The sequence below is a fragment of the Lampetra planeri genome, chromosome 11, assembly GCF_965212315.1.
Source record: "Lampetra planeri chromosome 11, kcLamPlan1.2.h2, whole genome shotgun sequence".
Taxonomy (NCBI): Eukaryota; Metazoa; Chordata; class Hyperoartia; order Petromyzontiformes; family Petromyzontidae; genus Lampetra; species Lampetra planeri.
The window spans coordinates 5,215,449-5,232,383 of NC_136117.1; the positions used below are offsets into that span (position 1 = coordinate 5,215,449).

Consider the following 16,935-nt stretch of genomic DNA (forward strand, 5'->3'; position numbering starts at 1 on the left):
GCTCTCCCATTCACATGTTTCATTGCTTCTACATACTATTAACATTCCCTCCCTTTGTTAATGCTACCCCCTGCCCCCCTCCCTTTGGTGCTGCTGATCCTGCATAATGCATGGGCATAATATGACTTTGAAACCCCCCCGCCCACCTCCTACGCATTTCCCATGAATATGCTAAATTCCTCTTGATATGCACATTCTTTTGTTAAGGCGCTCTTCTTCCACTTCCAACCCAGCTTATATATAAGCTCCTAGCTTGGCAGTGTCTCATTCTTCACCTGAAGACGGCTGCTTGCGTTGTAGCCGAAACGTCGTGAGAATTATTTTATTATGTTTTATTTTTATTATTTTATTACTTCCCTTCTACGTGACTTTACCGAAAAAAAACCAAGAAGATGAATCCCTGCAGTCACGAAAGCTTTAAATCGAAACATTTTTCATAATTTATTAAATGCTAAACTCCAAATATACGGGGCTACATATTTAATTGCTCTTGATAATTATAAACCGTTATTCCAAGTGGAACTTTTTCAGAAACAAATAGATTTCCAATAATAAAAAATACAGCCAAATTAGACTGCTATAAACTGGAAATTGCATATTAGCTGTCAGCTATGATCATAAATGCAACCATATTTTAACAAGCTGCCACACCAGATGTGACCCCATGGGTAAGCAGTGGATTGATAGTTTCTGCATACACCAACACCTTGACCATCGTGGGTTTTCTCCATCACGGATTTCACTTCAAGCCAAATATAATTACGTTTAGTTCAACGATCATGCCCCTGTGGCTCGACCATTCGCAGTTGACCGCAAGATCCCTGCATGCATCGTAAGTGTAATGCTTGCTATGATGCTGCCGCGAAAGAATACGCGCACCACTTTGTCTCCATATTGTCTCCCCGTGTGACCCAGTGCGGGTACAAGTTCACATGTTCATAGCATCCAATGAGGCAGTGAGGTTCTACTGACAGTTAAAGACGCTGCCATGGGCCTCTAGTCAACAAGTTTAGACTCCAGTTCAAACAGCAATAAATCTGACTTGTCCGGATTGAGTTTCAGTCAGTTGTTAGACAACCAACTGTCGATATCTGACAGACAAGCAGACAGGGTAGTAAAGTTCTGCTTATCCGAACAGTAGGGGTGATAATATCAACCCCTGTGTGACTCCACACGTGATTGGCTGGGCTGAAGGAGAATGAGAGCCGATTATTTATATTTTGGGAGTGCTTGATCAACAATGACCTTAACCAATTGAGTGCAGTCCCACAGATTCCCACATTCTGTTCTAGCCTTTGCAATAAAAGAGCATGTTCTAATGTGGCCAACCCTGCTGAGAAGTCTAACAAGACTAACATAGTTGATCCCTCTTTATCTAGCACATGGTATAACTCATCGACAATACAAAGGGTAGCTGTCTCAGTGCTATGAAAGGGTTGAAATCCAGACTGGTTGGTGTCAAAAAGTCTGTCAGATAACAAATGGTTCTGTAACTGCATAGCAGCATGTTTTTTTATGAGTTTGCTTAAAAATTGTTAAATTCATATAGTCTGATAGTTATTACAATAATTATGGCCCAGGTTTGGTTTCTTTAGTAATGTTTCAACAGACGCAAGTTTCAAGTCATGAGGAAATACACCCTGACTGAATGATTGACGATTTTTAGCAAGATAGGACCCATAATGTTATGGCTCTGTTTGCCCAGTAATGAGAGATGTGGATCAGTCACAAAAAGTTGGCTTCATCTTTGTTAAGATTTCTGTGAGATCAGACATAGCGACTTGTCTGAACTCATGTAAACAGTGAGCCACAGAGTCTCTCAGCTGGGGACTAGAGGGGGCTGAACCAACAGTATTGGGAATGGATATTCTCAGATTATGAATTTTGTAAAAAAAAATATGATTGAAAGGCATGACAGGTTTCCACTGACAACTTTGAATAAATCCTGAGGTCGACTCTTGTTTCAATCCTGTTTGCAGGATACGTTGACTTGGCATCAACGATTTCCTGGTGATATTATTTCCTAATCAGTTTGAGTGAAAACGTGTCAGCTAGCAGGCTGCTTTTACACCAACGACATTCAGCTGAGCGCAATTGCCTTCTGAGAAAAATCAAGTTTTGTGTGAACGAGGGTTGAGGGGGCAAACACATAGGACAAAACCTTATTTTTGGAGCCATTGAGTCAAGAACGTTGGTGAGTGAAACGTTACACAAGTTTATTAACTTGGCAAGCTGAACTGTGGAGTTAATAGTCCGCAGTTCCTCCTGCAAAAATGATGTCAGGTTATCAGTGGTTAATAATTTATTAGGTCTAATTAGAATGTTTTATTTTTTTATACGAGGATGAAAACGAGCTTTTATGTTAAGTTAAAATTTAATCAGAAAATGATCCGACCAGTGGACCTGAATAAAGCCCAAAATAGAAAATGTGATCTGTGCAAAAAAAATTACGTCCAGTGTATGTCCAGCTCAATGGCTTGGACTATTGACATATTGCATATAGTCTAGGCCAGGGGTCAGCAAGCTGCGCCTCTGGAGCTGCATGCAGCTCTTTAAAAACTATTTCGTGACATTATGTAATAAGCACCACCGTCTTGTATTCACTACGTGCATTGCGGCTCTTGAAAGAGTTTTTTTATGAATTCGAAAAATGTCTCTTCTTGTTATTTTGCTTGCCAACCCCTGGTTTAGGCTAAGCATGTCTATGAACTTGCAGGCTAACTTGTCATGGGGAGTGTCGACCCAGGCACTGAAATTCCCCAGTATCAGGGAGAAAGGGGACTCCAGTGACAGGGTCATACTCAGCTCAAAAATGTCATCCACCCAATCAGAATCTGAACCAGGGGAAATGATAAACAATGGACAGTTTAAAGGAGTAATTGTTCTCAAACCAGCAATGAACATATATATTCTAAGGACTTGAAATAATGGCAGACCTACAGGTGCAGTGCTAATGATCCTGAAAGATGACAGCTACACCACTACCACGTTTTGAGAGTCTATTCACTTGGTGTATTTTATAACCATGGGGAAGGAGGTTTACTATGTCTGGAGTGGATTATTTATGAAACCAGGTCTCTGTCAGGCAGGGAAATTGGGGTTTCAGCTCCTTGTTTTTTTCTGATAAAGAGATAGCAGGCCTAGCTGAAAATCTGTCATTAATGAGAAAAGCATTCATTCCCAAGATTAACTGAGAGTCATCAAGGATAGGAGTATGTTTTAAGGGAATAGTGATTTCCTGGCTGGGATTTGTTCTTGTAAAGTTAATTGGTAAAATGTGATTGAAGATGGTATTGTGAATGACAGGTGGTATGACAGTGACAGCATGAGGGTTAGGTACGTCAATGTGGGGAGTGGTAGTGAGGAACAGAGGACTTGGACCAACAAGTTGGGACGTAACCTTACAGTGGCGACCCGACCCATGATGCATGAGGGGCAGCCAACGCAGTGCGTGCATTGATTTACACGTCCACAATAGGTCAACGTCTCGAGCAAAAAATGTATCGCAACCCTAATAAGGAGGCACGAGAATAGCTGGCCATGAGACAAGAGTGCCCAGAGAAAACCCACACACACATCAGCCATACATCTATTCGCTATACTGCTTCATTGTCTTGCAGGTAGGTAGCTCACATATGGTCAATTTGTGTGTGATATACCAAGCCAACTCTATGACGTTAAAGTATCAACGGAATGTCCATAAAGGGTGCGATCAAAGCTTTGAATGTACAGCACAAAAAGATGTCACACTGACAGGATAAGATTACGAGTCATAATGATGCATTATATTACGGAAAATATGTATTGATGTTCAGAAGTTACTACGCTGACAAATTATTTTATGTTTGCACGTATCCGTTTAACATATATTCGCTAATACAATTTTGATCACCGCGTGTAAAAAATAAATCGAAATGTAAAACACTTCACCTGATTGTTGAGGTTGTAGAGATACTTGGACACAAAGATGTGAATGTTTCGCATGATCTCCAGAACATCGAGTCCCTGCAATTAAAACAAACATATTCATGTAATAGCATGCACTTTCATAAATATTGCACTACACAATAAATACACTATTCATTTCTTATCCCTGCTACCAGTACCTGCCACTGCTATTTTCCAGGTAGTGGTCTGATACCCTAGTGGGTAGCATACCGGCCACTCAGGAAATCACCACTGGATCAATAATTTCAATTCTGCAGCTACCCAGTAATGCCATAAGGGCATTCTCAGTGACATTTTTTGACAGTTTGGACATACTGCACTTATGTTTACAGACATATTCATCTAAAGAACACTGGGTCTAAGGGTTATATGCCACCGACAACGTGCGTGCATTGTAGCAGTGCAATTGCAGCGGCAATTGAAAGCTCAGCTATGAGCTGGCACGAAATGCCTGCATTAGACACTTTGTAAGCGAAAACAGCGTGTGCCGACTGTGCGCTCGAGAAACGTTGAACAATGAATGAAAAGGACTGCCCAATTAGTGCTTGATAGCAAACTCCTGGAGTGGCACAATACCACCAAACAGGTTAGGTTTTATTTTAATCCGCTGAGCCCTATTAACGTGGCAGCTGCGGTTAAGTGATTGTGGAAATTTAGGCAAGGGGAAGAATCATGTATAAAAGACAGCCTGTGCCTACCGGCTCTCATGAAAACACAATCGCATGATTGTCGTAAGAAAGATAGCCCATCCGTCACCAGTCTAGTCCTTTTACTGCGTATTGAATTAGACGGTATATGTTTGAATGGCCAAGTTTCAAATACGTGTGTGCTTCTTGAGAATTTATAATGAGGAGCTTTATTTATCCAAGTAGCTACTTCAGAGCCGGAGATGCGTGCGAGAGGGATACCACTGAAAGTAGCAGTGAGCACGGATGCTTATAACTTATACACCAATAAAAATGAACCAGCCATTCACAATTAACTGTAAGTAAAATACTTTATTCACAGGAGAAATCCACCATCCTATAAATGTGACTCAGATGAATCACTACTGCATTTTGCCATATGGAGACAATTGAGGCAACTGCCTCATTTACAGGGATGCCCGTGAATCAAAATCACAAGATTAGCATCAGTCCATTGCCTTTCTAATACAATGCACATTGGATTTATATTGCAAGCAAATGCATCTGCTTCTCCAGACAATGTACAAAAACAGTGGGAATATTTAGTTTATATATAGGCAGTCAATCATGGGCATGACTTAGAGAGAGACTGGTCCTTGCTTTTGTGTTATCCGACTTGATTACTGCAAAGCGTTACTGTTCATTTAGTTTGTTTCTCAATCCGCTGGTCTGCTAGACTATTTACGCCCACACTGTTTTGCGAGCACATCACACCTCGCTCTCTTGTCATTGCACTGGCTACCAGTCAAATATAGAGTGGACGATAAGATCCTAATACTGACCTACAAGGCTCTCAATGGGTTAGCCCTACAATATTTGCAGGAACCGATCCGTGTTTATACAACCAACATGGTATCCGAGGTATTCGGATCACCTTCTTCTAAGTACTCCGAGGTCAAGGCTAATTTCCTGGAGTGATTAGCTTTTGAGAGTGCAGCTCCCAAACGATGAAACGCCTTGCCTTTGGTAATTAATCAGCAAGAGTCGTTAGAGCTATTTAAATCTGTTTTGAAAACTCAACTTTCACCTTTAAATTGGCATTTACCCCCTAGTTATGACGATTTACCTTGGTTCTGTTTATTTCCTGCTTTTCATACATGGCGCATTGGGATCTACGAATGAAATGCTCCAAAAAATGTAAATTATTATTATTATTGAGCCTGGACTTGGGCACAGCCACCAATATCGACGACAAATTCTGCCTTTCCACCAAGACCAGTAATCTTTGATGTGGTGATAAGGCTGGCATAATTGCGGACTTCTGTGAATGCGAACATTTCCACTGTCAGGAAGCTGGCTGCTATGGGTCAGTTGCTAAAAATGTCGCTGTAATGGAAACAGGCGACCGATGAAAATCGGCACCGTTCCATTGCTCATTTTAACATTAAGACACATTCAATTGAATGTCTTATGTAGAAAATGAGCATAGCTGTAAAAATGTGGGATTTCCACTTTTGGCTCAACGTGCCCAATGGAGATAAGCACAGCTCCAGTCTTGTTCAAGTAGGGAGACACTGGGGCTTGACAAAGATAAGCAATACCTGTTCCAATGTCTGGCTGGGGAGGTGTGGTTCAGCCATATCCAGACCGTAGCGCTGCGTGGCCAGATTTCGCATCTTGCTATAGGTGGCCCAATCATGCAGCGCCACTGTGTTGAGGTTGTAGAATGTCTTGTCCAGGTAGTGCGTCACGTACGCTATGGCGTGGAAAAACATAAAGTGAGACACGGTGAAACTCGGTATCAGCTCCATATCTGTTAAGCGTAAGGTTTGATTCATTAGTGAGATGCACAGTGGTTAAAGTGTTTGATGCACAACTGCAAGATTCATTTATATGGTTTGCCCTTAGAGATCCAGCAGGGGATGAGGGAAACGTCACCGCTCCTTGGGTACCATAGTGGTGAGATGTTAACTACCTTGCCATATATACGGGAGGTCGTGGGTTCAATCCTGACCCTGACGCCTGTATGTCTGGAGTTTGCATGTTGTCCCCGTCGTTGCGTAAATTAGGTGCACGCTTTTTATTTTCTCTGCAAAGAGTATATAGCTCCCAAATGTGCCTTTGGTAATACTGCGTGTTGTTTGGCTTTTCTCCGGGTCCTCCAGTTTTTCCCTCTCCATTTTGAAACATGCGTTTAGAGTATTTGGCTGCTATGAATTTCCACATGATAAGTCACTTCATTGAGCGATCTTTTGTGGCCAGGTTTAACCTGGAAAAATAAAATTTTGCTATTTTATCAGTTTAGTTCGCTTTTATTTTGACTTAAAAAAAATATTTTAATTACTTTTATAGCCATATTTTAATTTCCATCAAAGTTTTAAAGGTAATATCAATAAATATTTTGTGATCGTTTTTTAATAGTTTTTTTATTGCTTTAAAGACTATCAAAAACTCAACCTATTTCTCCTGGCCGGTCATCACACATAAATACCAGGACTGCATACACAAAGACATATACACGCTTATATTTATTTTCACAATTTTACACCTTCACACAGACATACACACGTATTTGCACATGCTTTCTACACACACGTACATAAATAAACACCAAGAAACTGCATATAGCCTTAACAGACTATTGGGGCAAGTGCTGTTAGCGAGCACCTATGAAGATCGGCACGGCACACGAGGGGTTGGGTGGCCAGCACCACGCTCGACCGCCTTTGTCTCCCTAGTGGTGATGTTTACACATCACACCAGGTACTGATGTGAGGCCGAGTCCTGGAGGCCCAGGACTGGTTCAGATTATTGTCATTCTTATTGGTTGCAAGCAGAAATCAAACTCTGTTCGCCAGGTTCGTCGCACAGCACTACCGCTCCCCACAGACAGATATAATCACATACAAACATTAGATGCATTACAATACTGTAATATATTTACCATACACAAACACACAATGACACCTAAACAAACACAGTTGCACATACTGTACTATATCGACACATGCATACAGACATCTCGGCTTAAAGTGTCATTGTCTTTGCGGATAACAACTAAATTTCCGTGCACACCGAGTCTAAGCTCCCTTAATCTGCCCAATGCTCACTTCGTTGCTGACTTCCATGAAAAGTTGGATGCAATAAAACTTCCTCCAATTAAATGGTGTCAAGATGGGAGGTGATGTTCTTTGGGTCCCACGCACCAATTTCAAAAAGCAGCAGCCTTCAACATGATTGATGGCCAGGTAATCGGTTTGGCACAGGAAGTCAAAAATCTAGGGGTTATCTGTGATTCCATGCTTGTCCTTCAAAGGCTCATATTAAAAACATAAAAAATATTTTTTTCCATCCGAGGAATATCTCCCAAATCTGATGCCTTCTATCTGCTTTGGATGCAGAGAAGCTGGTCCATGCCTTAATTTAATCTCGCATCGACTATTGCAATGTCTTGCTCCCTGGTGTGGTTTAGAATGTGCTTAACAATCTGCAGCGTGTTCAGAATGCGGCTGCTCGGGTGTTAACCAGAACACCTTCAGATCACATTACGCCCGTGTTGGCCTCTGCACTGGCTTCCAAATCCATATAAGATTCAGTTTAAAATCTTATTGCTAACCTACAAAGCTCTGAACCACCGTGCCCCAGTCGACCTGCCATACGTCCCCTCAAGATCTCCAAGATCTCGGAATGCAAATCTTATCTGCTTCAGTGGATAGGCGTGGAGCCCTCAGACTCTGGAACTCTCTTCCATGAGATATCAAAATCTCTGAGCCATATTTACACACTTCTGTTTATTCAACCATTAGTTACTTCAGTAAATGACTTTAAACATTGATTTTATTATTGGGGCATTTGCTTTTTTTTCACAAGTTGTTTTATACTGACATCGTTTGCTGGTGTTTCTTTTAGAGCGCTTTGAGATCTTCGGTGAAAGGTGCAATTTATTTAATCACATTTTAGTTATGACCGGGTGCTTAATCAGTCTCTCATCACCCCGGGGTTGTTGAAACGAGTATCACTCTGTGGAACTTCCACAGTGGTTGTCCTCTGGAGAGACTCGCCCCTCTGCAATGGAAATCTTGAATATTCACAACTGGCTCAGGGGTACTCGTAGAGAAAAGCACTACCTCACACTTCATTGGAACTTGGAGACACTAGGCTTGTCGATATTGGCTCTTGGGGGGGGGGGGGGAGTTGCCTTGTGTTACAAAAGACAAAGCGGCAGCCAAGGGGAGGGAACATGCCTTAGAGCAGCGGTTCCCAACCTTTTTGGCACCAGGGACTGGTTTCGTGAAAGACAATTTTTTCACGGACCGGCGGGAGGGGGGGGGTTCATCATTGGGTCTTTCCCCCGTTTCAAAAAAGCTCTCCAGCGACGTTTGGTTTTTACTCATTTTGGCCAGGGGTTAGAGCTTGTGGGCTTACCAAAACTGTGACTGAGACAAGTGCGCAGTGCGGGAAAGAGGCACGGACGGAAGTGGTCAATAATAAACTAATGGAGGCAGGCCACGTGCGGTCTCACCGCTCACCTCCTGCTGTGCGGCCCGGTTCCTAATAGGCCACGGACCGGTACCAGTCCGCGGCCCGGGGGTTGGGGACCCCTGCCTTAGAGGATAACTACCAAGGAGATGGAGTGATCATATTAGCTCATGTGCAGGAACTAGATGGATTTATTGGATCCCAAGACTGAGGTTGAGTGATAAATTTGGAAGGCCTTAATTCAGCAGTTGATAGATATTGGCCCATTACAAGTCACCTAACAATACATAACATAAAATTCAGAATGAAATAATTATAATTATTGCATCGTGTATTGTATGTTTTGCTTATTGTACTAATTGAGTAAAACATCCAATATTTAACGTACAAGGTATATACTACACAACCCCTAACATGCTCAATACACATGAAGAAAAACAGAAGATAATAAATGCAAGACCTAATCGTTACAATGACACACAATACATAATAAATCCAGTAATAAAAGTACATACAATACACGACATACCATAAGATAAATTATTAAAACAATAAATGTAATGACCAGTATGGAATGTATAATAAAGACAAAATATGAACACGAATTCATATTCTATGAAGCATTATAAATTATAATGAACAAAAATATGTTTTTATAACACGTAAAAAAAACACAATGGAATTTAACATCAGTAAAAAACAGTAACAGTGAGAGTCATCTAATCACTCTATTAGGGGATGATGTGGTTGCATTGGGGATGGACTTGCATGACTAGCTCACGATAGCACGTGACCATTAACGTTGTGCTACAAGGACACAGAGGAGAAAACAATACAAGGGAGAAAGAGGATACATATGCAAGGATTATATAAATATTTCCAACATATGTCCTAGGAAGTATTTCACCGCAAAATGATAATTGTTTCATTTGCACCAAGCACTCGGGAAGCAGCACATCTGTAGGCCACAAATGAAACAAATGGATTGGATAGTGGCTTCACTGGCGAGAGCAAATCTCTTCTGGCAGGGCCATGTTGGCAAAGAGTGTGGCAGGTGGCACTGACTCATGCACAGGAGCGAGACAAATTGTGGCATTGCTTGACTGTTATGGATGGTGAAGACGGAGAGGCCTTGATCCAGCATTGGGTAGATCGTTGTTGAGGATGTTGATGTTATAAATGCTGTATTAATAGCAGGTGGGTTTTCATTTAGGTCGATAGACAACACAATCCAGATCAAATCACACGTAATGATCTAATTGAGAGGGGAGGGGGCAAGGCATGCAAAATATGCAGAGGCAATGTTAGCGTTGGTTGTTTCCAGGTTTTAAGCAACTTATCAATGGCGGCTGGTTTTCCGTAGCGTAAGCCCCTATAAGATGTTTACAAGAGTTATCTTTTCACCCAACCCCCACCCATGTTAGATAGGCACTAAGACGGACCGACAGCCAATATGCGCGAAAACATTAATCTATGTTGGAAAGTATAAAATAAATTATTTCCTGAGGCAGCTTATACTTTGAGCCATCTAGCTGCAAGGTGAACGAGTTCACAGAAGCTTAACAAGAGGCAGGCAACGGTGAGTGCAGATTGCCCCCTTGTTTGTGGCCAAGAAATGAACTGACAGATGTACTTTCTTTCTAGCGAAAATAAGAACATTATGTATACTTTGAGTCATTATCCTGTTCTTGTTTTCCTTGAGTTTTTTTTATCTTATGGATGCATTATCTCTTGAGTTAAATGTCAATGTCTCCATGGCTTAAAAAGGCATGGAGCAACAATCATATTTTATTTGCAGCCCTTTGTCTGAAATGGAAAAAGATACTTTCCGATTTTGGGAGCCAGTCTATCCAAATAAGATTATATACCATCCTATAAAGTGATATTAATTAGGGGTGCACCAAACAGCACTATTTACTTTTCCGATAAATACGAAATACCGTGTTTACGTTTCCTGTGAATATGAATTTTAGAACCAAAATATATTTATTTTTTAATCTTTTTTTGTATCCTTTAAAAAAAGTAACTGATGAGTCCGTCTCCCTCCAGACTGTATTCTGAGTATGGGCTAGGCTCTGGCTCAGCATCAAATGCGGCGGCTCAGGTTGGCCGTTAAGCTGCTCACTCAGTTTCTTTCAAAGACCGCTTGAGCGGCATAGCCTTGGCATAACCAAAAAATTGCCAACACCCCCATACAATTATACACATCTGGGCTGCTCTTTACAAATACCCTTGCATCCTAATCATAGCCATCGTAAGATGGGAGGAATAATTATATAGAAACAAAAAAAAAACACAGACACAGAAGCACATGGAGTGGTAGATACATGGGGAGAGACACAAACTAAACAATAGAAATGACGAGGCATAGTTACCAAGAAATTACAGACAGACACCCACAAATAATTGTCACACATGGTGCAAACATCTCATCATAGCCACCTAACTACCTCCTACCAAAAACCCACCAACTGCCATCAGACCCAACTTTCACTTCGATGACATTGTTTATAACCACAGCACCATGAATCTAGATTTGAAGTTTTCGTGACTGCAGGGATCCATATTCTTTGGTTCTTTCGGTAAAGTCGCGTAGGTATAACATAAAATAAATTTAATCACGACGTTTTGGGCGCAACACAAGCATCCATCATCAGGTGGGACAACCACAGCAAGAAACAATTGCTGAAGTGGGAAAAAGGGCTGCTTGTAACAAGAGGCTATGTCGGTAAGAGAGGGGGGAGGAGCCAGGGAGGAGAGATAGAGAGGGTGGGGGTGTGGGGTAGGGAGAGTGGGGAGCTGCAAGCACGACAAAATGCCGGGGCTGGGAAGTGAGCGGGGCTGGGGGTAGGAGGCTGAAAAAACTGGAGATGCGGATATGAAGGCAAACTATAAAGCAGTTAAGGTTTTACCTGGTTAATAACATCCTTCCAATGATTGCTCAATTTGTATCCATCTTCTTGGTTGAAGTTATGTCTATGTTTATATATCTAGATTGCTTCATGAACAAACCTTTCATAGTAAGCTGAAGGTTTGCAGAGCACCTTGGTCTCGGAAAAAACAATATCATGAGAGCCCACAGCGTTATAACAATGGTCAGCCACGGCGGAGGTATTAGTCCTAGCGTGTTTCAGATCTGACTTGTGCCCGCGAACACGGTCCGCCGATCAAAACCATCACGTTACCGTACATAGCAGGCGTTACCAAAAAGATTTCCAAAATCTTAAACAAACACAAGATCCAGGTCCGATTCAGTACAGTACACAAAATCCGTGATCTAATCCCATCTGTGAAGGATGTCATTCCTGACATGCAATATCCTGCAGTCTACAAACTAAGTTGCACCTATGGTGATTGTTACATTGGGGAAACGAAACGACATGTCTCGGACCGTGTTCGCGAGCACAAGTCAGATCTGAAACACGGCAGGACTAATACCTCCGCCGTGGCTGACCATTGCTATAACGCTGTGGGCTCTCATGATGTTGTTTTTTCCGAGACCAAGGTGCTTTGCAAACCTTCAGGCTTCTATCAAAGGTTTGTTCATGAAGCCATCCAGATATATAAACATAGACATAGCTTCAACCGAGAAGATGGATACAAATTGAGCAATCATTGGAAGGATGTTATTAACCAGGTAAAACCTTAACTGCTTTATAGTTTGCCTTCATATCCGCATCTCTAGTTTCTTCAGCCCTCCTACTCCCCCAGCCCTGTTCACTTCCCAGCCCCGGCATTTTGTCGTGCTTGCAGCTCCCCACTCTCCCTACCCCACACCCCCACCCTCTCTATCTCTCCTCCCTGGCTCCTCCACCCTCTCTTACCTATATAGCCTCTTGTTACAAGCAGCCCTTTTGCCCACTTCAGCAATTGTTTTTGGCTGTGGTTGTCCCACCTGATGACGGATGCTTGTGTTGCGCCCGAAACGTCGTAATTTAATTTATTTTATTTTATACCTACGTGACTTTACCGAAAGAACCACAGCACCATGCACTGGGTGTGGATGCGGTGCTATGAATGCAGTAGGCGATGAGTCCTACCTTTGATGTTGATGAAGTGGTTAAAGAAGCGCACGGGCCTGATGTCCAGGAAGGGCACCAGGTCCTTCATTCCCACCTTGAAGGGGTTGCGGTCGTCCAGTTTGAGGTGGGTATGCACGGACAGTCGGAGGTCCTTCTCTATTTCCTTGCACAGCTTGTCCAGCAAGTGCTGTGGGCAGGTGGATTAGGAAGCACATGCATTATAACGTAACACGAAATTCCCCACCTGTTTCAATGAAAATCTCAGCAGAGTAAGAACACCAAGCCAAACAAATTATTAACATTGTGTTGTAAGAAAAGAAAACAACAGATGGCTAAATTCGTGACAACGTTTTTTTTTAGGTTAGATTGAGTAAATATAAATGTGCCATTAATCCACCACTACCCGACCCCATAAGTTAATAAGGTTCGTCACGTAAATAAGACGTGCCAATTATTGTACATGTTATGGGTTTACTCTCCAATACACCAGTGTCCTGAAGTAGTAAATAAGTGGCACGTTTTATTAACGTGACAAACCCTGCTAATTGGCTGTGTCGGGTGGTGGTGGGTTAACAACACATTTATATTTAGGTGATATAACCCCACGAAAAAAAACCTTTAATACGAATGATATTGGTCGCAAAAGTCTTCGTGTTAAGATGGCTAAATGTTATTTGAATGGCCCTTGCCGTAGCTGTTTTAGACTCCCACTAAGGCTGCCTGCCAATACCGTCACATGCTCTTTGGGGAAGGGGACACACTGACATATATTGATTATTGTCAAAAAAGTTAATGTGGGACGGTGTTCAATAATGAGCCAGTCACGATGACCTGATGTGTGAAGAGATGTATGTGGACCGAGAGGAGTGGGGATACAGCACAGAGATGACTGCGTGACACACAATGCATCAGTATGCGACACAATGTATCCGTATGCCACACACAGTGCATCTGTAGTGACACATAATGCATCGTGTATGCTTCAAATAACTGACACGCTAGCACAAACAACTACAGCAGCCTATGATTATACTGGGTACTGAAACATAGCAAATTGATGGTTTTGGCCCGGTCACCAATGATTGCACAAAAATCCAATCATATTAAATGTGGTTCTGCACTTAATTTAGTGAAAAGCCAGCACTGAGACTGACAGACATCAGTTTAAATGCCTTATACTCACAATACATGCATCAATTTGTGCATGAAAGGCATTATAATTTATGCAAATTGTATGTGAATGATATATTTAAGCAAACAAAAACAAGACACAAACATGGATTGATAAGACAAACAAGGCAGTGAAATGAAGACAAAAATGTAAACAAATTATTGAATTGAATTGTTACTTCTAATTATAATTGAATCAATGGTGTGGAGGGGGGGGGGCTTTAGGGGTGGAGTGAGAATCATCAGTCTTTCACTCAATATTCAACAGAGTTCTGGGTGGTGGTCTTCTTCATTGGTGGCCCATGAGTCAATGGCGGAAACTCTACGTCCCCAGGAGCGAAGCACTAGGATGTATCTTACAATATCTTACAATAAGGGTGATGTTCACACCAAAATTGAACAAGGAAACAACTGGGATTCTGGTAAATAACCAGGGAGAGACTTGGGGTTCGGGTCAGTGAAAAGGCTTAATACTGGTTAAGGGTTGAGTCATTATTGGGTTAGTTGTGCTGTGCGCCAAATTGCTTGTCCCCCCCCCAAAGATTGACCTTTTCAGTTTGTGGGTGCTCTTTGTATATGGTGTTAATAGCAGCTTACGGTGGGTTTTTCTTATGAAAGCCAAAGCAGAAATATCCACTATTATTACTAGCAAGTGGCATGTGGGACACACTTAAGTGATTTCCATCAAACCTCTATTTTTAAATATAAACACCTCACTTTTACCCTTGAGATGCATGCCACACTTTCTGTACAGCATCCTACGATGCATTTGCATTTAGATGTTCTATAAATAAAAAATTGTAATGTATTGCACAGAGCAACCGCTGTTGACTTTTCTACAAGATCTTCCAAACACATTTTTTCTGCCATGGGGGAATGACGGACTGAGCAAAATTCTGATTTGAACTCACACCCTTCCAATTAAGAGTACAGTGCTTGAGACATGGTACCACCTTCCCAATTAAGGATGATGAAGGTCACGGCACTGTAATGCAATCAGAATATAAATCATTGGTGTTGTAAGGAAATTATCCGGTGATGCTTCATTGGCAGCAGTGCACTAGCACAATTAACAACAAAAACATCCGTCAATTCGTCAATAACACTGGTAGCTTTGCAAGAAAAAATATATGTGCTCCTATCATGACTATACTTAGGTATTTACTACTATAGTGGCATTTATTATGTAACACTGCCTTAAAAGAAAATAATATATGTGACGTTTCCAGAAATGATGTGCGAAAAAGAAAGGCCAATGGCCGAAGCATCCCCATATACTATATATATTAAGCCTTAAATGTGTGGTGTATAAAAGGATGTTTGGAAAAAGTAGAGCTAAAGAGATAGACTTGGACCCAGTGGCTAATTTACATCCTAAATTAACTGGACAGAATCATATCAATATTCTGCAGATACTCCTACATTTAGACTCGATTGAGACTGTAGAAGGAAAAATAAATAAGTGCACTAGCGGGAAGTACCCGGCGTTGCCCGGGGGAAAAATATATATCTAAAAACTTCTCATAAAAACATACTGGCAGACCGGAAGTGACGTCATGGGTTCAACCAGTCTAACCAAAAGGGGGTTCTAAACAGTTGGAATATTCCAAGTCAAGTAAGCCCAATCTGTCAACAAATGTATAACAGATGTTCATTAAATGTATACACAGAAATAATACATTCTCTTTCTGTCTTATGGCTCTTACAGTTTCTAATGACAGTAGTATCTACTTACTATACAACAGAGGTGGGACAAAGTCATTGTTATGCAAGTCCAAGTCGAGTCGCAAGTCATCAAATTCATGACTCGAGTCTGACTCGAGTCCAAGTCACATGACTCGAGTCCACACCTCAGAGGTGGGACAAAGTCATTGTTATGCAAGTCCAAGTCGAGTCGCAAGCCATCAAATTCATGACTCGAGTCTGACTCGAGTCCAAGTCACATGACTCGAGTCCACACCTCTGCTATACAATAGTATCTACTCACCGTAGTAGTATCTACTGACTGCATAATAGTATTTATTGACTGTAGTAGTATATACTGACTCTATAGTAGTATCTGCCGACTCTATAGTAGTATGAACCAACCCGATAGTAGTAAATACTGACTCTACAGTCGTATCTACTGAATCTATAGTAGTAACTAACTCTATAGTAGTATCTGCTGACTCTATAGTTGTAACTACAGACTCTGCAGCAGTATATACTGACTATAGTGGAATCTACTGACTGGAGTATTATATACCGATTCTAGAGTAGTATCTACTGACTCTACAGTAGTATCTACTGAATCTATAGTAGTATCTATTTACTCTATAGTAGTATCTACTGACTCTACAATAGCATCTACCGACTCTGCAGTAGTATCTCCCGACTTTACAAGAGTATCTACCGACTCTACAGTAGTATCTACCGACCACATAGTCATATCTCCCGCCTCTATAATAGTATATATCGACTCCATAGTTCTAACTACTAACTTCAGTGCCGTGGTGAGGCCTAGTCCCGTGCAGAGCCCCCGGCCTCGGATAGATTGCCCAGCCAGCCATGGTGGCACCTTTGCAGGCTGGGGCTGGACTGCTACACAGCCCCCCACCATCCCCCTGTGAATGATAATTTTTCCCCACCCCCACCGAAATGAAATAAATGTAATCAAAGCAAGCCCAGTTATTTTATTACACAGCTACATT

The 16,935-nt window shown here is 41.6% G+C and overlaps 1 protein-coding gene across 2 annotated transcripts in view; it reads right to left on the reverse strand.

The window, feature by feature from the left end:
- WASHC4 (WASH complex subunit 4) overlaps positions 1 to 16,935 on the reverse strand; it is a 103,982-nt gene that overhangs the window by 39,145 nt on the left and 47,902 nt on the right. For both annotated transcript variants that reach the window (XM_078598670.1, XM_078598669.1), the window contains exons 21-23: positions 13,094 to 13,262; positions 6,176 to 6,330; positions 3,931 to 4,005 (exon numbers count right to left, since the gene is read on the reverse strand). In XM_078598670.1, coding sequence (XP_078454796.1) covers positions 3,931 to 4,005; positions 6,176 to 6,330; positions 13,094 to 13,262 — 399 coding nt within the window. The remainder of the gene's footprint in view (positions 1 to 3,930; positions 4,006 to 6,175; positions 6,331 to 13,093; positions 13,263 to 16,935) is intronic.